We start from the raw sequence: 25141 nt of genomic DNA, 5'->3' as shown, positions 1-25141 counted from the left end.
CTTAACCTTTAACTACCTTATTAAATGGCTATGTCTTCCGCGATGCCTTCCCTAGAAGACTTCCTAACGTATTGTTGTTTTGCTTTCTTCAATTATAAAAGAAAAACTAAACAAATAACTTTTCAGTTGACTTCAACCTAGCTAGCCTACTTAGACTGTAATCAGTAGATGAGCGAACAATACAACTAGTGAAAGTTATATTTTTAAAGTGTTTATCTGAGCTGGAGCGTTTTTAATCATGTTTTTTTTTTAATTAGTAACATCCACTTTACTTGCCACGACTAACTCTCAAGAAATAAACTGAGATGTTAGCTTCACCTCGCATTCACAAACAGGTAAGCTAGTTAGTGGCTATTAGTGGTTGTTTGAAACAAGTATTGCTATTGCTGCCCTCCAGTGGTGACACTGCGTAACTACACGTCTATTTTAGACGTTATATTTTGAAAGTATCAACCGGAAGTATTACTATGTTATTGCGTTTGACTTTACTAGTAGAATGCAGTTGCAGTTCTTCATTGTAACCACCAGAGGGCGGAAATACTCATGAAATACTCATGATTTTAAAAACGCGAGTGTTGACATTGTCAGAACCAAATTTACATAAAAGAAGAGAGAAAACGCATCAAGTTTAACAAACCCTACAGCATTTTCTCCCTGCATTAGAAAATAACTTTAAAGGAAAGTTGAATTGTGCACTTATCTACTAATTACCTGTGTATTTAGAATCAAGAGTATGTCTGCCCTCTGGTGGTCACATGACATAACTACATTTCTGTTTAACGTGAATTTTTCATTTGGGAGGAATTAATTTACTAGAGGTAGTACTATACTATTGCATATTCCTTGATGCTAGTGGAGTGCAGTTCTTACAAACTGTGATCACTAAAGGGCAGAAACACTCATGGTTATAAATATATGCATGTCGACTTTGTCATAAAAATTAAAGAAAAGAGTAAAACAATAGGTTGAACACCCATTACAGCGTTTTCCCATTTGCTATAGAGAATTTAACAAATTTTCTAATGTTGAGGGCAGTTGTGCTGTGCATTTCTGCATGAATTACCTACCTTAAGAAGGTAATAGTCTATGAGGCAGACAACGTGTGTTTATTTAAAAACATGGCTATTTCTGCCCTCTAGTGGTCACAGCGTGTAACTACAGACTACTAAAGAAGTTGCAGTTAGTCACTGTGACCACTAGAGGGCACAAACACTTATGATTGTAAATGCGGACGTCGACTTTGTCCAAACAAAATAGAGCTAAAAGAAAAGAGCATATTAACACTTCCAGTGAGCATTTTAAAAATAAAAAATAAATTGAAATAGACAAGGCAGTTGTGTTGTGCACTTATCCACTCATTCCTTTCTTTCAGTACAAGCTTTACAATACAAGTAGCCTACTTAGCAAGAAGGTAGCCTACTGATTGCTTTAGCTGCCTCCATCTGTTACGTGACTGCCACCATGCAAGTTGAAGCCCCCCTGAGAGTCTACGTCAACGATTGTGGAGTGGATCAATGTGGCGTCTACGTTTTTTAAAGAGTTTATTAATAATCATAAGTGTTACCCTCTGGAGGTCACAGTAAGTAACTACATTACATACATTCTGCATGAACTTGCTTCTTACTTCGTAGGTTTAGTATATTTGTTTTGCCAAATGTTGAGTTGTAATTACTAATTTTGACCACTAGATGGCAGTGACACACATAAATACACATGTTGAAAATCAAGGCAGACACAATAGCATAGATATACTACCGGTGAGAATTAAAATAAAACTCGCAGACAGTTGTAGTTCCTCACTGTGACCAGGAGAGAGAAGTGTAGAAACCCAATTATATGTCATAAACTGCCAATTACAAGACAATTAAAGGACCCAATAGCATACTAACACTTCCGATGAAAACTTTTGAATCAGATAGAAGTGTAGATGTAGATAAACACTATGACTACATGCGATGTTAGACTTGAAACAGACGACTTGACTGACTATCGATCTTTCAAAGCCCATGTGTCGAGGCAAGATGTATGAATGCCTCAATAAACAGCCAAAATCACGCGACCACAGCAAACAGGTCCTCGAGAAGGTGTGCAGTTGGCTTTAAATATGGGGCGTATAATCTGCCACAATATTTAAAGCAGAGCGGTAAACTCTGTTTCAAAGTGATCAGTGGATATAAATTGACCATAAATGAACAAAATATAAATGATGACAACAGTGAGTTCACTGTTCACATTTTTGAGTCTTTACAGATGCAGTAACAAGGTTTGACCAGCAGATGCCACCGATTTGAATGTCAAATGCTCCGAAAATATTAATCGTTTTAAACAGACCTACCGGTACATGTGATTGTACATCACAAAGCTTTCTCCCCAGTCAATAATTTTCACACATATAAGTGTGAGAGCAGGTTGGGCAGTTGACTTGTACTTTAGATCAGTTGGACCGCAGTTGTTTAGTGGGTGGCCTAAGATATGCCTTTTCAAAAAAACTTGTTACGAAGCTTGGTTTCATTTAGCCTATTCTATATGAATCTGTAGGTCAAAACCAATATTTACTGTAACTCACATCAAAGTAAACAAGGTAAATGTACTTGAGTGCACTTACCAAAACATTTGTAATCAACACTTTTTTTAAGTGTACTTTTTGTAGACTGGATTTTCCACATTTTGCACTTTTCTTAGAATGATATGAATAATGGACGGCTTTAAAGTAAAACATGATTTTGGTGCAAGGACAACAAAGTACCTTTGTACTGAGACAATATTTTGTTTAGCAAAATATAAAGATGCATATACATCAATACATTTTAACAAAGTAAACATGTGTCTACTCTACTCAACCATTACAGGATTCTTTCTGATTCTGTATTTAATCCTTAAACTTTCCTATAGGGTTTTACACTGTGCCACTGCATGGTGAATGTATAACCTAACATCACCTAACAGGGACCTTCTTCCACTTGCTGACATTTTCTGTCTCTTATGGCTATTATCATTTTAATCACAGGATCTCACAGTGTTGTCATGATATCTATCTACTATCCTTCCAGATTTGATTATAGGATTACTAACATAGGATTACTGTTTCCTAAGAGCAGGTTGTGGCTGGGCGTAAACATTGCAACGTACGCTGTCTAGTTATTTACATGGCATGTTCTGGCATGGCAAAGTTTCACAAGTTCAGCATAGCATGAAGCAAGAGTGGGATATGTGAGTGTGAACAATTCTTCTTCAGGGGTCTTTGACTTCAAAGAATCTCTCCCTTTAACACACACATACACACACACACACCGGATGTATCCTCCAGCTGTGGAGGAAGGCCTGCCGAAGCATCCCGAGGGAATGTTGAGGGGAGGAAAGAGGGGTATAAAGACAAGCACAGAGGGATGGGGTTTTCCTTATCTGGTCATGCTGCTTTGTGCTTCTTTGTAAAATAGTAAAACATAGGTAATAGATCAATTAACACATAAACACATACATACACAGACTGGCTGGATGACTCAGCTATGGTGGTCTGACTCACCTAGACGTGCACAAACATAAACAAACACCAAAAAACCACAATATAGCACACTTCATTGACACTACTCTGAGGGAGGTGAAGCGAGTGAATGAGAGAGAAAAAGAGAGAGACGATCTCCAACAAGTGGTGAAGTACAAAGAACAAGAGAATAAGTTCCCTGCAGCTGTTTTGGAGAGAGAGAGACTAGGAAAGAGGGAGGGAGGGAGGGAGGAGAAGGAGGGAGGGGAAAAAAAGAAGCCAACTCATCTGACACAAACAGTGGGCCAAAGAAAGGGGAAGAGCAGGAGCAGAACTGTCCAGAACGAGTGGAAAATCAAAGTTGGAGAAAAAGGAGGAGAAGTGTAACGAAGACAAGACGGAGAGAAAAAGAGCCTCAGAGTCTGCACAAAGATTGAACTGGGGAAAAAAAAGTTTTATCCTGCCAAACAAAAGAAGAAAAAGGGGGTTGAAGCAGAGAGGGCCCCAACATTTAGAGAGGTAAGGAACTGTGAGCGGCTTGTTAGCCTTCCATGGCGGTATAGTTGCATTTCAGAGAGATCCCATGGAGTGATTGAGCTCCTATTTCTGCTCCGTGTGTTCATTTGTTACTATATATTTCCTCTATGCAATGCATGTGTGTGGTGAGTTATGTGTGACAGATGAAACGGGGACAGGGGGAGGAGTGAGTGTGTGTGCCAGAGTGGGTGCAGGATACAGGGGTGAAAGAGTTGCTTGGTTGGAAGCTCCAGATGGGTTCTTATAACTCGAATGAGCTTCAATTTTAGTTAGTTGTTGTAAAGTTTTACATGTAAAGTTAGAGTTTCAGATACTGGAAGGACTGGGTTAACGCAAGTCACCGGATCGCTATACGACTTTTGAAAACTGAGGGAACAAATTTCCTGTGTGACCTTCTAAGAGATTCTAAAAAGTTTGGATGATCCATGGTGGAATTAGATCTGTGCTGGTAGGTTGTTAGTTATACAGTATACTCTGTGTTGTACTTATAGGACAATGAAGAAGTATGTAAATGCAGGTACGTGATACGTATTTTATCACTTGCTTTTAACTTTTGTAGCTCAGTGAAAGTCAGCAAGTTAGGAATATGGGGATATGCCTCACAAATATCACACAACACAGAGAACTAATTAGTTCCCATCAGGCTTTTCTAACTTCAACTATGATTTCAGACTTAAGGTATTTACATATTAAGGGTACAGCAAAATCAGGGCCAATACCAGGCTTTTAGAGGATGTTTAAATTGATTATAAAGTCTATGAAATCAGATGAAATGCCTATGGTGCCATCAAATTTATTCCAGTAGATATGGAGTTGCACAGCACACTTTCTCTTGCACATAGGCAGAAGCATAATGCTTATAAAGAGCAGGACATCATATTTGAGATGCATGCAAGTAGATCACAGCTAAGATGGGAGGTTTATACTTTCTTGTGTACTTTCAGGGTAAAGCAACTGGGACTGAATTCTCACGTAGTTTGCGTGTGTCAAAATGATGGAGACTGCTTAGTAAAACTTGCAGGAATGCATCACATTATTTGATATTAGGCAGGGACAGCAGAGCTCCCCCACCCCCACGTTCCTCTGAAAACCCGGACACCCCGAGGAAAGCCAGCCAGCGAGGGGACAGGAAGTCGAGGTCAAGGGTTAATGGGGAGGAGATTCATTCTTTTTCTGACCTCTTGCAGATCTCAGGGTTGTGTAATCCACGAGACCTCAGCGTTAAAGACACGAAAGAGGCAAGCTGAGGAACATTCAGGCAGGGAGAGGCATGGCATCATGCTCTTTGTGGAGCATGTGATCCCCCGTGAACAGCAGAATATGGAGGAAAATCATTGAATCTAATTGTGCGCCTCACAGAGCCGTGGGGAGAGATGGCTGCAGGGAGGAAAAACAGGCAAGACATGAAGGCTGTGTCTGGGTGGAGTTCAGCTCCGGGTGCATCAAAGGTTTGAAACACCGGAAGGCAAAACTGCTGTGTGCTTAAATATTTAAATGGGAAAAGTTTCTTTTTTGGAAGTGGAACCTCATGAGCATAAAGTAACATTCAACAATCTGAAATACTGTATGTGGATCACTTAATTTTATATGTGAACTCGTGTCTGTTGTTGGTTTGAGCATATTTGCGTGTGCCGCAAATATTGAGTGTGCCGGTGTTTCTTTTTATAATAATAAAAGAGCAGACAAGGCCACCAGCATGGGAAGAAAGTGAGTGCCAATGATAGGATGTGCTGACCTTTACCCCCAGTTTATTTTAGGATAGCTCATGTTTCAAAGCTGGGAATGCTGGGAGAAGATACTCCATGCTCATTGATGTTGTTACAGTGTGTGAGACGCTGTGAGATGTTTACTGTACACCTCCTGCTCCAAATTTACTGTACGAGCCGACTTTCAACAGCAGCTACAACTCTTTAATGGGTTTACAGAGTCTCCATCATACGATTCAATCACTGACACATTACACCTACTTTATATCTTCACATTTGTACTCCTGGCAAAAGTGCACCAGTCATTTATCTGAGGGGATATTAAATTCTTTCTCTCAAACAGATACATTAGAGCAGTAATTCCCAACCACAGATAATTGTACCCCATGGGCTACTTCTGCAGTTGCCAGGGCCCAGGGGGTACGTGGGAAGATTGTGGAGTAGCTCATGTAATTTGATGAAATAGATATTACGATTTGATTAAAATATATGTCCACATATTGAGTCAGCTAACACCTGAACACTACAAGTGGCAGTAAGAGTGCCTGAAAAATAGTTAGCAAGCAAGCAGAGAAGCAAAGACAAACAGTTAGCTTAAAGTGATGAATCCTTGGTTAAAATAGACAGTTTAAAGTGATGGATAAATGGTTAAAATAGAATATAGTACTGGCTAAACAGTTAACACATAGCTAAAAATAATATAAAAATACATATTTTTTACAAAAAATACATTTAAAAAAAATACATTTGAAAAACTTTGGATTATCTTGAGTTTTATCATGATTTCTGGAAAGAGACATTGCTGTTGAGTTTTTTTTTTTTGATGCTTTGAGCACCACAAGCCGAGTGCCATGTAGTCCCATTATATTTAAAAAATGCAGACATCTCTACGGCCGATATCTCCAAAACTCTGCAATCTAGATAGATAAATAGCACTACAGGTAAGTAGTATTTTTGATTTTGGGCTGAACTGTCCCTTTACAGTAATAGATAGAACAGTTGAAATACTTAGCTAACAGTTGAAATACTTAGCTAAAAGTAATATAAAAAGTTAAAATGAGCTAAAAATAATAGACAATCAGTTGAAATAGGCCTACTTAGCTAAAAGTAGTTGAAAGTTAATAGTTAGCTAAAAGTAATGGATAACGAGTTGAAATAGTTAATAGTCAATAGCAATGGATAAATGGCTGAAACGTCAAACATCTGTCACTCCTTTTAGTACAAATGCAAACTTAACCAAAACTCTGTAAACATTCACAGTTCAATTGTGTGAAACAAATGTTTTAACAGTTAGAAAAGCAATTCAAATGAACACATTTGTAACATGGGTGGTGTCGATATAGGGGTTCTTGAGTTCATCTGACAGGGCTTTGGGGCATGTCTGTCAAAAAAAGGTTGAGAGGAGATGGTTTCATAATGGCTATGTGGTTCTCCACTGACTCCCATATGGAAGGATTTTTGCTGGTGGTTTTGAATTGAATTATAAAACTGGGAGATAATCACATGAGAATAAAATCTATAATTAATATAAATCACATAATCCCTAACTGGGACAACTGAACTGAAATGTAACATCATGGCTGAGATTGTCCCTCAAGATAACATTTCATACTGTAGCTACAAAGCCCCAAAGCCTTCATTACCTACATGTGGAAGCCAATTACAGAAAGGTCAGCGTGCAGATTAAAAGGCAGAGTGATACCATACTCTGAATTTATCATATGCTCTTTACTCTGTCAGAGAACAGGATGTCGACGCTACCATCAGAAAACAGCCCTGAAGACGCCAACAATCGCAGCTTCTGGATGGTAAGACTGTGTGTTTGTGTGTGGCTCTGTCTTTGTCTGTTTGTCTTCTGAGAGAGGAAAAGACTGATTCATGATATAGCATTTCTCTCAAGTCTCAGTGACCTTCCAGTCAAAACAAACTAAACTGTTTTGTCGTTCAGGCTATGTATCGGTGTGAACAAGGCTGTGCTTTCATTTTTAAATGTGAATAGTAACTATTGTACACTCTGAGTTGCCTTGCTTGAGTTAACTGCGCTCCAGGAAGTTTGTGATAGTGCTCAGCTCATTAGGTATTTGATTGTCTGTTTGCTTGACAAAGTAGACTGTGTAGCACCGGAGTCATGTCTCTGGGGATCCAGGACAAGTTTTTTCCATTTCCTCTCCTCTCTGCAACATCATTGTTCTGCTGTAGTACTACTGCATGATATTCTTATATGTAGTGTCTTCTGCTGGATAAGGAAACGTTTCAGAATGAACTAATGGTCAGCTCCTATTCAGATTACATTAATTTGTCCATAGTGACTCGAAGGAATAGAAGACTCCAGTGCTGATTAGTTTTAGAGGTTCTGGTAGGTGGATTTTCTTACCGTCAGATAGAGCCAGGCTACCTGTTTTTAGTCTGTAAGCAAATCTAACCGGCTGCTGTCTGCAGCCTCATATTTACCATACAGAAATGAGAATGGCATTGATTTTCTCATTTAAAGGTGGGGTATGCGATTCTGATCCAATACACGTCGTTTTTTCAAATTCAGCGAATATCTCCTCATGGTCTGCTAGCTGTCGGTTCTGTGTGTGTGCTGGGGAAAAAAAAGACGGTGATTGTACACTTATTTTTTGTTTTATTGCAAATTACTTTTATAGTTAAAAAAATGCCTAAATCTTCTTTATTCCAATTCAGCACCAGTAACAAACATCATACTATTTAACTTTTCCATTTTGTAAACTGCTCTGCACTCTGTTTATAAGACACAGTTCTGTTTTGCCGCCATGTTTTAATGCTGTAAACACTTCCAACTTTCAAAGTGCCTGACTATCTAATTTGAGTGTGCTACAACTTTAATATTGGCTTTGTCTCCCGTTGGCCTCAATGAGCTGCCCCAATTTCATCTCTCCCCTCCTGTAATTTTGGCAGCCTCCTGTTGTGTTGGATGTGTTTCCAGGCCAGTTCCTGTCTGTGTCATCCTGCCGCCATGCTCAAGGGCTGTCTGTCATTATACTGCAAACTTAAGCTCTTTTTTTTTTTTTTTTTTTTATTTGCAAAGTCACCAGCATTTCAAGAGGGTTCCAAGTACGCTGCATTCTGTAGAGTATACATGTGTACCATTCATACTAATAGATACACACATGCCGCTGTGACGCTTTGGACTCAGTCCTGGCCCATATTACACTATTACTGTCCTCTTTACTCACTACCGATTGGAGACATTCTGTGATCAACAACCGTACTGAGGTATTACATGGTCAGGCCTCATGTTGTGTCCTTTTTGCTGTTTTCAAGTATAAAACACAAGTGTTTATAAAATCTGCAACAGACTCAGTAAATGTTTGACTGGACTGATTAGCCTCTATTTTTTTTTTAAGACAAACATTTCTGTCAGGCTGACATTTCTCTTAATCTGTTGTTCAATGCTGTGACGTGTCTCATGAACTGGATATGTTTTGTTTTGTGCATTGATTTATATTTGGTTTAAAAGCACTTTGGAAGGACATAAATATAAAATCTGGCATATAGTTTACTTCTACTATTTCTACTTCCATTAATACTACTACTACTACTGCTATGACCACTACTACTGCTGCTATAACTTTGACTATTTCTTCACTCTTACTGTAATTACTAAGACTATCTATCACTGCTGCCATTGTTACTACAACTACTTATGATACTACTGCTACTACTGCTAGTACTACTTCAATACTTTTACTGCAACCATTAGTAGCCCAATAACTTCTAATATTACTATTGCTGATACTGTAGTACTTCTGCTAGTGGTTCCCAGCACTCTTTCTGTGAACTGACATGCTTCATAGTCTGGATAGGATCTGTTAGATGTGAAATGTGATTTTTCAATGGAGGACCGTGGTCATTTTCTTATACTGCGTTTTGTTGCTTGGACAGATTCTCTGGTAGCAGATTTGCATCTGCCTCAGAGATTGGCCAACTGGGTCTCTGCAGCGTTGCCGTTGGCCTCAAACTGGATTCCTCAGCTGTTTCTGTTTAATTCTCAGACGAGTGAGGAGAGTCAGTGGAAACCACAACAGAGGCAGAAAGAAAGAAAGAAGTAAGGAAGAAGGAGAGAGAGAGAAACAGGGGGGGCACTGATGAGAAGTACCCAAATTGATTCAGATTAAGGTATAAGGAAACTACTACAGTGTTTCATTAAAAGCACATTGAGTTGATTGCTTTCTTTGAAGGCTGTTGGTATGAAAATAAATCACTTTTACAGTCTGGGTGCACATTTTCGCACATGCTGTATTCTAACTTCTAACCACTTAAAATGATGTGATGACCAGGTGACACTTGAAGCCTGTAAAATGAAAGCAAAAATATTTCCATAAAAGTGTGAAAGGACAGAAAAATTATTTATATGGGGAATACACATATCACACACCTTAAACAATGCATTTACAATAAAGCAGAAACACAGGTAGCTAAAATTTGGGGAAATGTAAGGAAAGAATATGTGATATTGACTGAAGAAATGTTAATAACTTTATATTCTATTGGCAATGTCCTACATATTGATTACTCTAACTATAGCTACCTGTAGCAGAAAACATATTTGTCTTACAATTGCTGCTGGCATTATCACCATGTTTTGACATGTAAAGACGTAACTGCTTGACCTTTCCAATGCACCAGCATTTAATTAACCACTAATTAGTGGTCCCATCAGCATCGAAGACCTTGTCAATTTGTTGTAAAAAACCCCCAAAGATTTAGGTCTTTGGTCAAATACTCTAACAAATGCAAGTCACTGAGGGAAGCAAAGGTCTGCTCACAGCTGAGAGTGAGTGCAGTTGTTACTCTGAAGGATTAAATATCATCTTACAGAGAATTTGCCAAAGAAAAGAAAAAAACAAGTAAGAGCATTGTGGCTTACAATATCAAAAGGAATCAAGACACTGAAAAAAGCTGTGCACTGGGTACTGTGTAACGTATTTAGTGTATATGAAAAGCATACAGACTGTGTTAGCATCAATCATAAGCCAGACATACAATATGCTGTCTACTACATGCGTCTGACTAGTCTAATATAGATTCCTATTTATAATAATGCAGACATTTTGATTTGACATATGACAACGAGCCAGCATGCACAACACCAGTAACTGGAGCTCCATAATTGATCAGTAACACCTATTTCTTACTTATATATTTTAATTTGGTATGGTATTTAAAATAAGTGCATTGCCTCAGATGATTTAACATAACATGACAACATACATAGTATCCAGAAACTTTTAACCAGCTGTCTAAATGTGTCAGTGACTAACAGATAGAGTCTGACAGAAAGTGAAAAAGAGAGTAGGAGTGAGTGCTGAGTAGGAGCTGATGGTGGCTGCCAGGAAAATTGCAGAGAGATTTCCAAATACCACATCTACAAACAACACACTTTCTTCAGATATGTTATTACGCTCAGGGCCTTGCTTCTGCTGCCCGTTTGTCCTCTCTCTCCATCTGGCTTTTTATGGCCAGGCCTCGTCCTCATGTCCACTGACCACACCCCACGCTGCTGCCAACATTAGAGTTTACCACAGGAAACTTAATGCCAGTAAAGTGTCACTTGTGACACGTGGGGGTTGACCTTAGACGGCTGTGGCAGTGTCACAGCTGTGAAAGGAGATGAGGATGCAAGCTGGACCATGTTATGACTGACTGACCAGAGAATGTGATACAGACCAGTAGTGACTGTTTAATGTTGAAGAGGTAGCAGTTCTTATAGTAGGAATGGTAGTAGTAGTAGTAGTAGTAGTAGTAGTAGTAGTAGTAGTGCTGATAGACGTTTCACATGGTGGACATTTTGACATGTCAAACACAGGTGTGACTAATAACATTAATCATGGCTACATTCCATTTAGCTGTGCCATTTCCAGTTAAAGGATTTGTGCAAGCTGGTTAACTGGCACGACTTACAGGGACACCTAAATGGAACAGAGCAATCATTAAAGGGTTAGTTTGACATTTTTGGATATACGCTTATTTACTTTCTTCCCAAATGTTGGGTGAGAAGATCTATACCACTTTCACGTCTGAACAGTAAATATGTAACTGGAGCCAGCAGCCTGTTAGCTTAGCTTAGCATATGGGAACAGTTGCTATACAACCAGAACTGACTCCAGAAAGTTACTGCACGCGGCTAAGAAATAGGCACATAACCTCCGGTAAAACTTCAAATTGTTGTTTTTGGACGGATTGCACAAACAAGATATAACATGTCAATCAGTGAGATTTAGAGGTGCTGGTAGGCGGATTTTGTTGGATATATCCAGGTTATTTGTTTCCCCCTGTTTCCAGTTTTTATGCTAAGCTAACCATCTGCTGGCTGCAGCTACGAATAAGTGTTTTCCCCTAAACATTTAACTATTCCTTTTAATAGAGAAGGAGCAGAAGTACTCCTCTTAGTACCAGTATTAGTAGTAATAAAATGACTACTGCAACTAATAATAGCAGTACAAGTTGTAGTACTATTATTAGTAGAAGTACTATTCATAGTAACAGTACTATGAAAAAATGAATACTAGCACTATAAGTAGTAGTAGTAGTAGTAGTAGTAGTAGTAGTAGTAGTAGTAGTAATAGTGGAAGTAAGAGTAGAATAGTCATGCTAGCTTGAACCGTTTTAGTGTTCAGTGTTAGTTTCTAAATTAGTTTGTCTAAATCAGTTTATGGTCTACATGGTGTTGCCACTCTGCCAGGAATAAACTGTGAGCAGATGTATAATTTCATATTCTCTGGCACTGAAATGATGAAACTAAAAACAAAAAAGAAACTAAAAGACTGTATTGAATTCTGACAAAAATATTGACCACTTTTTCAATCCAAAAAAATTGGGTTATTGGGTATTAATATCAGGGTTTAAAACACCAAGTCCATTGGACCTCCCTGTTTAATTTGTGTTAACAGTAGATCTTCCTCTCTCTTTGTGTCCTGGCAGCCAGGGAACTATCAGCGCACTGTGAAGCGAACAGAAGATGCCTTCCAGGCCTGTAATGACATAGTGGCATGTTTCCAAGAGAGAGCTCGCGTGGAGAGGCAGTACGCCCAGCAGCTCAGTGAATGGAGCAACAAGTGGAAGCCAGTAGTGGACTCCAGTAAGTACTGTAGATGCAACCCCAGCTAGTTTTGTACATGTAAACTGTGATCATAAAATCTCCTTTTTGTGATAAGAGGTAGTAATACGTACATTTTAGTTTAGCTTTGCTGTTTCAAATATCTCATATTATATATTTTAGATTAAAAACAAATTCTAATAAATAGTGAGTGGTCATCAGAACTGTTTCTAAAGTACAAAGACAATTTTAGGAATTTGTGATTCCCTGGTCTTTGTCCTCCTCCATCAGGTCCTCTATATGGATCTCTTCTGAAGGCTTGGCAGTGTTTTCTGTCCTCCGCTGATCGGCTGGCCTCCTTACATGCCTCCATCTGTCGCTCCCTGGTGTCGGAGGATGGAGACCGGGTCAGGACCTGGCAGAAGGACACCTTCCACAAGAAGTTATTTGGAGGCTTCAAGGAGTCCCAGGACATTGAGACAGGCTTTACACGTGCTCAGAAGCCGTGGGCCAAACGACTTAAAAAGGTCTGAATTTTTCATATTCGTCAGCCAGGTTCTGTTGGGGTTATTTTTACACCGGATTATACTGATGATTAAAAGCTCTAGCCTGAAACACTGATATAAAATAGATGAATCCAGGCTTCACTTCTGGATGACAGAGTCACAGTCAAAGATGTAAAATGCCTGATAAACCCACAGTACACCTATTAAAGTCCAAAATTTCTGCTACAGCATACATATGTGCTCTGTAAATCACTTGTCCTGTGTTCTCCTTTGAGAAAAGATCAGAAACCAAAAGGGAATCTAGTCATGGCAAATGTTTTATTTTTTTTGGAAGCATTTCTCTGCACATTCCCAACTCACATTTTCCTAACCAGGTAGGGACTTCAGTGACCTGAACAGCAAGAAACTCACTTCTCAACAGTTTCTCCTATGCATTCAAAAGTAATGAGCCACTTGAATCTGTGCTTTTCTGTGATTTGAGAGCAGCTAAGGACAAAACGTCATCCATCAAAAGCAGAATTACATATTTGCATCAAAAATATACACAGTCCCCTTAGGGAATCAGTACTTCATACATACTAAAAGTGACTGCAACATCACAAATGGATACTCATTAAGTAAATGGCCTCAATTCAAGGTCTATATTTTGACCACAGAGACCTAATGCACCACTATTTTATTCTGGACATCAGCAAGATGCTTTTCAAAGCCAGGTGCATCTCAGTTCTCAAAATTAGCTGTACAGGTTAAATTGCTTTTGAATGGATTAGATGGTTGCTGGTGTAATTTAGTATGTTTTGGGTCGTCCACAGCTGGATAAAGTCAGAAGTGCTTACCACAAAGTGAGCCGGAAGGAGCAGGCAGCAAGGGAGCGAGAGGCACACGCTCAGGGAAACCCGGACGTTGCCATCGACAAACAGAAGAAGATCCAGGAGGAGAGAGAGCTGGCTCAACAGGAGGCTGAGAAGGTAAGCAACATGTTTCAGCTCGCTCTCATTTCATCTCATTTTTGACTGGGACTGTTGATTGTTCTCCATCTATTCCATCAGTTCATCTGCTGAATCAACATTTTGTCAGTGATTTCACTAGCAAGGACCGCACCATCATCGAGATACATTTAAATGATTTATTGATGAAACAAGATTGTGTTTGAGGCTTGACTCGCTGTTGGTTGTCTACTATGTGTGGGGGAAGCTTCGGTGGGGAATCTGCCATAGCACCCGGGCACAATGGACCCCCCTCAGGACCCTACAGAGAGGTGGAAGGAGAGGAGGAAAAGGGAGAGTGATTCAGAATACGAGGTGCAGGGTGAGAATACGAGAGCGAAGAGGAGGAGATGGGTTAGGTAGGTATTTATGGAAGTGCCGGAAGTGGCATGGTTGAGGTGTGGTCCTGCTCAACTAAATGGTAAATGGATTTTTATCCAAAGCGCTTTACAAGGTTACAAGTTCCATTCACCCATTCATGCACACACCATGCATGCTGTGGCAGGGTGCTGGCCTCATCATCGGTAACAATTTGGGTTTCAGTTTCTTGCCCAAGGACACTTTGACATGTGAACAGGAGGTGGTGGGGACCGATTCGCCAACCCTGTGATCAGTGGACGACCGCTCTGCCTCCTGAGCCACAGCCGCCCCTAAAGGCACTCTGTGGAGTTTTTAACCACTAGTAGTGGTGGAGCAGTGCTTTTGTGAGTGGGTCCCCGAGTTCTTTGTATCTTGTACACACATTGTGACGAGTTGAGGCTATTTCACAGGTCAACAGTCTGTGGAACAAAGAAACCTAGCGATGCCAAAAATAGGCAGGGAAGAACAAGGCTGCTAGCTAGCAAAATATTACGTAAACAATTCAGTGTAGTGGGAGGAAATGGTGGTTTGTGTGGAATATTTAATTCAGATTTGAAGTGAATTTCCAAGAGGAAGAAGAGTTGGGAGGAGGGTCTCCACACTGAGAACTGCATCACAACAAAAATGATGAACAAACCATCAGCAGTTTTGTTTTATTTTAGTTCTTTTAGATATAATATAATGCTTTTGTTCAGATTTTTCAAATTCAGTTTTTTTCACATTTGGTTATCTAGGGCTAGGGTTGGAGTTGGGTAGGGTAACATATTATACCTTTGCGATTGTGTAAGAATATGTAAATCCAATGAGACCCAATGAGTCCCTGAGCAGTGTGTGAAAGCGTGTATAAATGTTTACAGGTTCGTGCCCGCTATGAGAAAGTCCTTGAGGAGGTGAACCGCTACGCTCCACGCTACATGGAGGAGATGGAGTCCATCTTTGACCAATCGCAGGATGAGGAGCGGAAGAGGATTGTCTTCCTCAAACAGGCCTTTCTCTCCATCCACAAACACCTGGACATTACCAACAATGAGAGGTGTGTGTGTTGGTTGTAAAAACAAATTGATTTTATCACCTTAAGTTGCTGTCTCTGCTGATTAGATGAAGATCAGTGTGTGTGGTTAAACATGTAGAACAGGTTTTTTTATCGGTGGTTTTGCTAGCTTGTGCCTGGTTGTGTATTTAGAGCTAAGTATGTTAAAATCAATAATTTGACTTACTTTAGCCCTAATTAAACGCTGTTCCACTACACTTGGCACATGAGTGTTTCTCTGTGACTCACATCTACTCTAATAAAGGAAATAATAGCTAAGACAACAACTTAATTACTTTATGAAATCTGCAGGGGCCACAGGGGGATATGGGGTAGATGAGAGAAATTATGTACTCTATTAATCTGCTTAATTTTTGAGTAACACTTTACTTAAAATGCTTTGGATGGTAGTGCAAGCAGATTATGTGCCAATTATCAATTTAATCTTTAGTTACAGTATAACCATTGGAGAAACATGGCTAACACAGCAGTTAAATTAAAAGGAATTCCATTCCATTAACTATACAGCTGCCCCATAAAGTATTTAACCTCCTACATTCCTGCATTTTGTGTTTATTGTATCATGCTCAGATTACGATGCATTGTAAAGCCTTATGAGCACCATTTCAAGTAAATTTAATCTTAGGCTGATTGGCTGATATTTTAATATAGAACATAACAATGTTGACAATGAAAACATTTAAACTCACAGCAGAAATGTGAAGCATTTGTTAAATTGTCTTGCAGCTGCCTGACTTTTTGGTTCTTTTGGCTCAGATAACACCTGTGTTTGACAAGTCAAAATATTCAGCATAAAAGCTAAATCATTTCTCTCAGTTGGTTTTTAGGGATGTCAGACCATTCTTTTTGAAACTAGAATAAACTAATGTTGTTGGTCTATACTGAAAATTGTATGTGAAAATGTCTTAAAATGTAAGTTTAAGTTGAAGCACTGAAAGGGTTTGAAGTGTGTTGAAGTGTAAGTGCTAAAAAGTTGAGCTAACAGTTGAATAGTAAGAACTGAAAACAGGTGAACTGCAGCTGAAGACTAAGAGATGAAAGCAGCTGAAATGTCAGTCAATGTCTAAGCAATAAAAGCAGGTTGAAATGTTTAATTGAAACCAGTTTAATTGTCATTTAAAGAGTAAGAGATGAACGTGGTTGAAATGTCAGTTGATCTGTAAATGATGAAAGCAATTTAAATTAAAGTTTTTAAACTAGTTCAAGTTTAAGCGCCAGAGATAGTTAAAGTGTGTGCACTGTAAATAAGTGAAGTGTCACAGCAGTGATAACAATTTAAATGTTAGTTGAAATTTTAAAATAAGTAATGGGTAATGAATTACAGGTCAGTATTGTTTGGGTCAGTATAGACCGGACATGTCTAATGCAGCACTGCATTGCTTTGCCTCTGCTAAAATATGTTTCAATCTCATTTGGGGTTGTCTTATATATTCTCCACCACTCATTTAGTGTGAGGGCCGTGTATGATGAGCTCCACAACACCCTGATGGCCATCGATGAGCACGAGGACCTTCGTTGGTGGAAAAACACCCATGGGCCCGGCATGCCCACCGACTGGCCTCACTTCCAGGTATTTCAGTTTATGTCTGTCTCCAACCATTTCTATTACTCAAATCAAAGTTCACTTCTTCTTATTTTAATTCAAATTATTTTGTTCAAATGTTTGTTAGGAATGGATGCCCGAGAAGAAACCTAAAAAAGGGAAGAAAGAAGTAGAAAAGAAAGGAACAATAGAGAGAAGGTAAGTAAATTTATTCCAAAGGAAATCGTTTAATGCAAGTTTGTGTTTTTACAATGATCTGATGCTGTGTAGCTGTTGATGTACGGCTGATCAAACAACCATCTCTGTCCGACATCTGTCTCTCTGTCTTTTCTTTTTGTCTTTCTGTCTCTTTTTCCTCCTCTAGTGTGATGATCGGAGGAGTGAGAGTAAGAGCTCTGTATGATTATGTTGGCCAGGAGACAGATGAGCTGTCTTTTAAAGCAGGTAAACATACACATACCATCCTACAAAACTTACTGAACTGCATTGTGTATACATAACATTAATTATAAACAGTTTGCAGAAGTGTATATTTTTGTGTGAAATTGTTGTAATTTATCTATTTATGTTTTAATTGCCAAATTCGTGTCTATTTAATTGTCTTTTATTTTTTAGAGCTGAAAAGATTAGTTGATTAATCGAGTAGTTGATCAGCAGAAAATTAATCAGAAACTATTTTGATAATCATCTAATAGTTTAAGTCATTTTTTTTAAGCAAAAGTGCCAACAATTCACTGGTTCCAACTTCTCAAATGCGGATATCTGTTTTCTTACTCTTTTATGATAGTATATTGAGTATCTTTGGGTTTTGGACAGCTTATTGGACAAAATAAGCAATCTGAAGACGTCAACTTGAGCACTGGGAAACTGTGATGGTCATTTTTTTGCTATTTTGTGACATTATATAGTTCAAACAATTAATCAAGAAAATAATTGGCAGAGTAGTCGATAGGGAAAATGATTGTTAGTTGCAACCCTAATTTAAAAAAAATAATAATTCAAAATTTTCATTACAAAGAAGAAATGGCTCTGTCTCCCTGCAGGTGAGGAGTTCTTGAAGATCGAGGATGAGGATGATCAGGGCTGGTGTCGGGGGATGAAGGACGATGGGTGGGAGGGGCTTTACCCAGCCAACTATGTTGAGGTGGTGTAGTTAAACGCATCTAGACTAAAAATGAAAGATCTTGTTATATCACATGCTTCATTTCACTGTGTGAAGTCACAACGTGGTTAAACTTCTAAATGTCAGAAACATAAAACCAATGCTGTAAAGAACAACACAAAGTAGCTGTTAGCCAAAGATCTGGTCTGTGATGAGAGTATGATCGCATGTATGATCGTTTTAGCTTACAGAGATTTAAAAAATAACTACCCAGGTTGTGTAATCTCTTGAAGGATTTTGAAAAATGTTTTAATATATACAGTATGCATAGACCACTTGTATTGAAGCCATATTATAAACAATGCTTTAATGCAAAAAAAAGGTATAAAATGCTGCTCTTAAGGTACACTATATAACTAGCCATTTGGTGCTGAAATTGCATTACAGGACTGCTATTTTCGTTGAGCTGTTTTTATTTTTTTGCACCTCAACATATGCTATTAAAATGCTCACAAAGCCTCTCAACATATGAAGAAAGTGACGCTAATACTGTGATTATAATTCATCCGAAGCAGCCGTACAATTGGATAGATTGATAGATGTAGATAGCTATATGACTTATATTTCTCTTCTGTTTTTGTGGTTTAAAGGAACAGTTAAACATTTTTAGGAATATGGTTGTTTGCTCTCAAACACACAATGAGATGGGAAGACTGATCAGTTTCATCTCTATGTGTCAAGTACAGGGGGGAAACTGCTGGCCTAGCAGCATCAACACTCCAATGCTGTCTTATTTTGTATCTTCTTTACTTAAAGTGGCTATATAAATATTTTTAGCTTACAAACTTATGTTATGACACTTATGTGAAAGGTTTCGCATGTAGTGACGAGACCACAGAGAAATATCACCCGGCTTCGCAGTTAACCTCAGCTCCATGGAGCTTTATAAGATATTTCAGCTCATTGTTTTGGTTTTCTGGCCCGCAAACCTTTGGTTCAGTCACAAAGCTCTAAAAACCCACTGTACACTATGGGCTCAGCACCAAACAACAGACAGACACAGTTAGCAACTAGCTAATAAACATAGTGGAACATTCAGCAGCTAAATCACCTGATATTTCCCTTAGGAGTTGGTGGAGACCAAAAACAGAGCTAAAAGAGAGAGAATACTGGACTTAAATTCATCATGTGGCCAGAAGCTCAGACTCCAAATGAATGCTAATGTTGCTCCCTAACTGCTGGATGTGTAAATAGGCCACTGTTTTGAGTTATATCTTCACAAGTAACTGCTAAACTGACCCGGTGACTGCACGCAAGATCTCAAACGTCCTTGTGAAAACAAAATTCGGTTGACTATTGCTATGACTATATATTATAATTTTATATTGGGAAAACTCCAATATAATATTAAACTGCATGTAATTATAAATCAAGTCAATTTTATTTGTATAGCCCAATATCACAAATCACAAATTTGCTTTTACAGTCTGTTTAGCACGACAACAATACTTATTATTTATGCTACATCAGAAAAATAGTCCATTTATTATTTTTTCAATTTTGATGGAGTAAGGCTAGGAGTTTCTCCCTGTTTCCCTAAGCATCAAGTTACCCAGGTCCAGGTCTAAACATGTCCCAGATGTAAAGCTATTTCTGCACAGAACGTTCAGAGATGAAACTGATATTGCTCTTCTTCATCAGATTCTCAGTTTGACGCCAAACATTTACATTTCTTAGCATGCCACTGTTCCTTTAAGATAAGTACTGGGGAACAAATAGTTTTCCTGTCTGTCTGTAATATCTAATCATCTGTTGCTTTACTGTATGTATGGCGCTTATCATGGAGAGCATCTTTACCAAAGTAAGGAAACGGCTTCCAGAAACTGCTGGGTTTGTCTTGCCCTTGTCCTTAGCTTTCTTCAGTTTCTGTGTATGTGCTGTGTGTCTTTATTTGTCATGTAAAAACTATGCATTTTTCCCCAAAAAATGTTTTTTGCAACTTGCCAGTCTTTGGAAATAAAATTTTAAACTGTTACACAAACAAAATAAGTACTATTGAATTTAAGATGGAAAGAATTAACGTGTGTGTGTGTGTGTGAGAGTGTTTGAGAGAGAGAGAGAGACAGAGAGATTGTTGCTGTATATGTGTGTGTGTTTGAGTTTGTGAATCACTATGCCATCATCCTCTGGAGTCCTGAACTCCTGCCTGTGGATGTTATTACATGTGCAGAGCTGTCAGCTGTCCACCCACACCCACACACACACACACACACACACACACACACACACACACACACACACACACACACACACAGAGTCACTTTTAAGCCTTGTGTCCATGTCAGCAGAACTGTGTCCAGGTCAAACGCTGCTCTTTACCTTGATGATGCCACCACAGAGTCAGATGCAGCCTGACATCAACACATGGCCATCAGCCAAGCAAACTGTCTCACACCAGTGTTTATGTTTGAGCCAGCTGATAGCAAGAAGCTCAGTGATAAATCCTGGTATATTGTTACACACTACACACACACAATGTCAGAGAGTTTTGCAGTAAAAACAAGTAGACAGGAGTATGTAGGAATGTCTGTTTCCACGGGAGTAATGGAGATAATGATGTCACCCTGGAAGGAATTTCCTCACCTGATGACAGTTTTGTTGCTTGTAGCAGACATAGACTGATCTGGTATCACAAAGACAGTCACAGCGGACCTCTCACACTCTTTCCTTTGCTGCATATAACATTTCTGACAAAGTACTGGAGAACTTTAAAAAGATGGAGCAATAAAAGTAATAATATAGCAGATACGGAGCAATGTTATCATTCATTTGGAGTCGTGTTTGTGTCATCTGATGAATGTAAGTCCAATATTTACTCTTTTAGCTCTGTTTTTGGTCTCTACCAACTCCTGATGGAAATATCTGGCTCTTTAGCTGCTAAATGCTCCATTATGTTCACCAGCTAGTCTCTAACTTTGTCTGTCTTCTTTTAGGTGCTGAGCAGGTTCGCTGAAACTAGTTGCCTGCTGCAGCCAAAACCGCCGCTATGAGAGCGGTGAGAGTGAACCAAAACAGTAGTTGTGGGCCAGACAGCTAAACAATGAGCTGAAACTCACTATAAAGCTCCGTAAAGCCGAAGGGAGCTGCTGATTCGGGTGATAATTCTCTGTAGGTTCATCACTATTACAATCCTTTTCACACTGTCACATATTATTATAAAAATATAAATCATAGTGCTTTATAGCTGCAGAATGGCACTTTCAGAGTGTTCTGTTCTGTTATTCTTACTGTGATATTAATGTGTAAGCACTATTTTAATGTAGTAAAAGATCTAGCATTTAACTATTTTATACTGTTTTATACTATTTAACCCTAATGTTTTGTTTGGGGTTGTGGAGTTAAGTGATATTTCATGGCATGACTCAATTTTATGAAAAATTGCATATTAACATGATTTTGAACTGATAAAATGTTTCAGTCTGCTACAGAAAATGAGTCATTACTTCTGTTAGAGGCCTCAGAGACCCCAACATGGTTTTATACCTTGGATTTTCTATGCCCTACATCTGTGATTGGTGTTGAGAGTACTGCTTTTGCAGTACTACCCTCCCAAAGTCTTTTTGTTTTGAATATATATTCCTAACAAAAATGACCATATATTTGTTCATACATAGCCAATAATTTTAACAAGTCATCATATTTTATAAGATGGTCATATGCTTTGTAAATCTCAATCAACAAAGTAACAAGTCACAGCTGTCAAATAATAAGTTTGAAAATTAAACAAGAAGTTGCTTACAGATGGAAATACTAAAGTACTAGGACCACAAAATGTTGTCGTTTTTGCGTAGTTGGTGTCCACCACCTGTCACTTTATCTACTAAATGAAAAGAACAGTCACTGTGTCCTTTATAGATCTTTATGGCTCATCCCTGGTGCGCTCTTGTTTCATTTTAGCATACTCTGACTACACTGAGTGATAGTTGGCCACTGTAAAGAATGGACAGGCATCTTCGCCTAGAACAATCCGTCAAAAAGAAGTTCACCTATGAATAAACCCCACATGACACCTAAAAATGCACTTTAGTGAGAGAAGTGGAACAGAGGCAGTGGTCGACTGGCAAGTGGGAAAAAGTCACTTTGTCATGAGTCATCCTTCATCTTGTTTTCAACAAGCTGAAGAGTAAATTTATGAGGAATGACAAACCGAGTCCATGACCTGAGTGCTTGTTTCCCACGGTGAAGTGTTCTGCCAGCTCTGTTATGGTGTAGACTGTATTTTGTCTTGGCTTTGGTCCACTGAATCCTTTTAAAGAAAAAGGTTATTACCAGTAAATAAATACATTGCCAATCCTAAAGAGATCACACTAACTTTACTGGTGAGAGTTGAATCTCTCAGGATGAAACTGACCCTCATTCTCACTTCAGTAAATGTAAAAAATTATCTAAACAACACATGATAAGAAACAAATGATGTGAAAGTCATGAGCTCTCTCCAGATATTTTATTTGGCAGCTTCACCTGTGGGCCACTTTAGACGCAACACAGAAGCTTGTAATTGGTGGTGCAGAAATTTGATCTGCATCCAGTGCTCAATGTCTTTTTCTGTCACATTAGAGGAAGAGCTGAAGGGTAGCAAGTTGTTTTTATGCTTCAGTCGTTTTACAAGGGAACAATGAAAGGGTGAGAGCAATACTGAAAAAAATAGACTTTTAAAATTTACATCTTGTACCCAACTTCTTTTAGTTCTGACATGTTCTGTTAACATCCATTTTGACTTTCACTCTTCCAATCACACTTTTCAAAGCAAATTGGTTGCCTCTCACCAAACACCACTCTGAACTCTGCTCATTTTCATTCATTACCTCAAGCTCATTTCATACTGTAGGTGCAATGTAAACACACACCCATTGACAGAAATTTGTTTGTCAGAACAATAATGAGTGGAAACAGCTCATTTGCATGCTAATAGCCTCATGATATTCAATTTGATGCCACTGAGCTTTCAAATACAAACTGCTCAACAGTTTTAGCTCTTGATCTCAGTGAGGTCAACATGTGGACACCCACTCTCAGTGCAGGAGTGCTGACCCTTAAACTTAGCCTTATAAACCACATACGACTTTCTGATTGTTAATGAACACAAAACATATTACTGTTTATGTTGACATTTCTCGATCATCAGCAGCTGTACTGCCAATGTCAATGGTTGCCACTCAAGTTGCATTTTTTGCGTCCTGGTACAGAAGACAACTAGCCTGCTGTTATCCTGCTCTCCAGCAGAGGGTGCTAAAAGATCAGCAGCGCAACACTCGGCAAGCCCGTCTTGAGGAGAAATATGCATGCTGGGGTGGCAGCATAATGGGAAAATGTCTTTATTCCCTCATCTCTCATGTGGTGACAGGCAGAACTTTAGGTTGCCATGGAGAAAGCTGCTGAAACAGAGCCATAATTAACAGAGCCACAGAACTTGGTTCAATGACTCATTACATTTCGAGAAGTTAATGAGGAAATCACATAGCTCCTCGAAGGCAAATGACTCCATATGTGTATAATGTGTACATGTGATAAATGTCACATCATGAGGTATATATTACTGTACACGGCTGCAGCCAGTTCTGTAGGGCTAATGATGAGCATGTGATATGCCCCCGTACAGTCAAGTCAATAACTGGATATGTTTCTGTGTATGTGAGACTGTATGTGTGTGTGTGTGTGTGTGTGTGTGTGCATGCTTGGGTGGGTGCATTAGTATGTGTGTTTGTGTGTTGAGGGAATGACTCACCTCCTTGTCAGGGAGACAGAAAACATATGAACATTTTCTCAGACTGTCTCACTCACTCACTCACTCACTCACTCACTCACACACACACACACACACACACACACACACACTCACTCAGTCACTCACTCCCTCACTCACTCACTCACTCACTCACTCACTCACTCACTCACTCACACACACACACACACACACACACACACACACACACACACACAAACTCCGCAGCTCCTTGCTCCAGATGTACTTTGATGTCTTTCTCTCTCTCCCTTAAATCCTCTCTCTCTCTCTCCCTCTCTTTCTCTCTGTCTCTTTCCCCCTTTCTCTCCATAAGCTCAGGCTGCCCTGGGGAGGCTCTTGTCACAGCTAAGGGCCAACAGTGGGTCTGCTTGGTGGTTTACAGAGTAGCTAAGAACACAGGAAAAACCGCCCAACCACCTGTAGACCTGCCAAGAGCACTTAAGCACAAACCGTCTCTCACAATTTGTCTCAAGGATGTCTGGAAAATCCCACTTGACTCTCTTGCTTACACAACACTAAGGCCACCGCTGGGGATGCTCCCCCTGGAAATGCAGAGGCAAGGTAGCAGCTAGAATACCAAAGGTGCGAGCAGAGCAGGGCACAGCGAGCAGGCAGACTTTAGGCCACGCCGCAGACCGGCCAAGGCCTGGGGTACAACCCTAGGTCCCCCGGCCTGCAGGGGTCAGACTCATCTGCATCAGGCAACAGGGTCAACCAAGGAGAGAGGTAAGACTGCCTCTCTTGGCCTCTGTATGTATAAGCATGCTTTTCATTTTAAACTGCCCAAAAATAATAAGCAATCAAGAAAATGGTTATTCTCACATTTCAATTAGCCTAATTAAAGAGAGGGCAGCGGGCTACTCAGAAGAATGGCAAGCACTACAGTGTGTATTTGTAGGTGTATGTACGTGTGTGTGTGTGTGTGAGTGAGTGAGAGAGAGAGCCAGAGACTCTCCAAGGGGTTCAGCTGGAGCACTGCATCAGCAGTCAGAATGAGAAATTAACC

The 25141-nt window shown here is 39.3% G+C and overlaps 1 protein-coding gene across 6 annotated transcripts; it reads left to right on the top strand.

Moving 5' to 3' along the window:
* Positions 1 to 81: 81 nt before the first annotated feature.
* Positions 82 to 20367, top strand: si:ch211-51c14.1 (protein kinase C and casein kinase substrate in neurons protein 3). Of its 6 annotated transcripts, none has more exons than XM_044180139.1 (10): positions 82 to 335; positions 7465 to 7532; positions 12670 to 12826; positions 13076 to 13311; positions 14103 to 14258; positions 15494 to 15669; positions 17137 to 17257; positions 17358 to 17428; positions 17595 to 17674; positions 18274 to 20367. In XM_044180139.1, exons 2-10 carry the CDS (start codon positions 7473 to 7475, stop codon positions 18381 to 18383), a joined length of 1167 nt encoding a protein of 388 aa, XP_044036074.1. In that variant the 5' UTR covers positions 82 to 335; positions 7465 to 7472; the 3' UTR covers positions 18384 to 20367. The 6 variants fall into 6 exon arrangements, with proteins under 6 accessions (XP_044036074.1, XP_044036070.1, XP_044036068.1 ...); XM_044180135.1 differs by lacking the exon at positions 82 to 335 and adding an exon at positions 1250 to 1579; XM_044180133.1 differs by lacking the exon at positions 82 to 335 and adding an exon at positions 3766 to 4000.
* The last annotated feature ends 4774 nt before the right edge of the window (positions 20368 to 25141 follow it).

Source organism: Siniperca chuatsi, linkage group LG21 (genome assembly GCF_020085105.1).
Source record: "Siniperca chuatsi isolate FFG_IHB_CAS linkage group LG21, ASM2008510v1, whole genome shotgun sequence".
Classification (NCBI taxonomy): Eukaryota; Metazoa; Chordata; class Actinopteri; order Centrarchiformes; family Sinipercidae; genus Siniperca; species Siniperca chuatsi.
The sequence above is the reverse complement of the archived record's forward strand: the minus strand, read 5'-3'. Positions and strand labels throughout refer to the sequence as shown.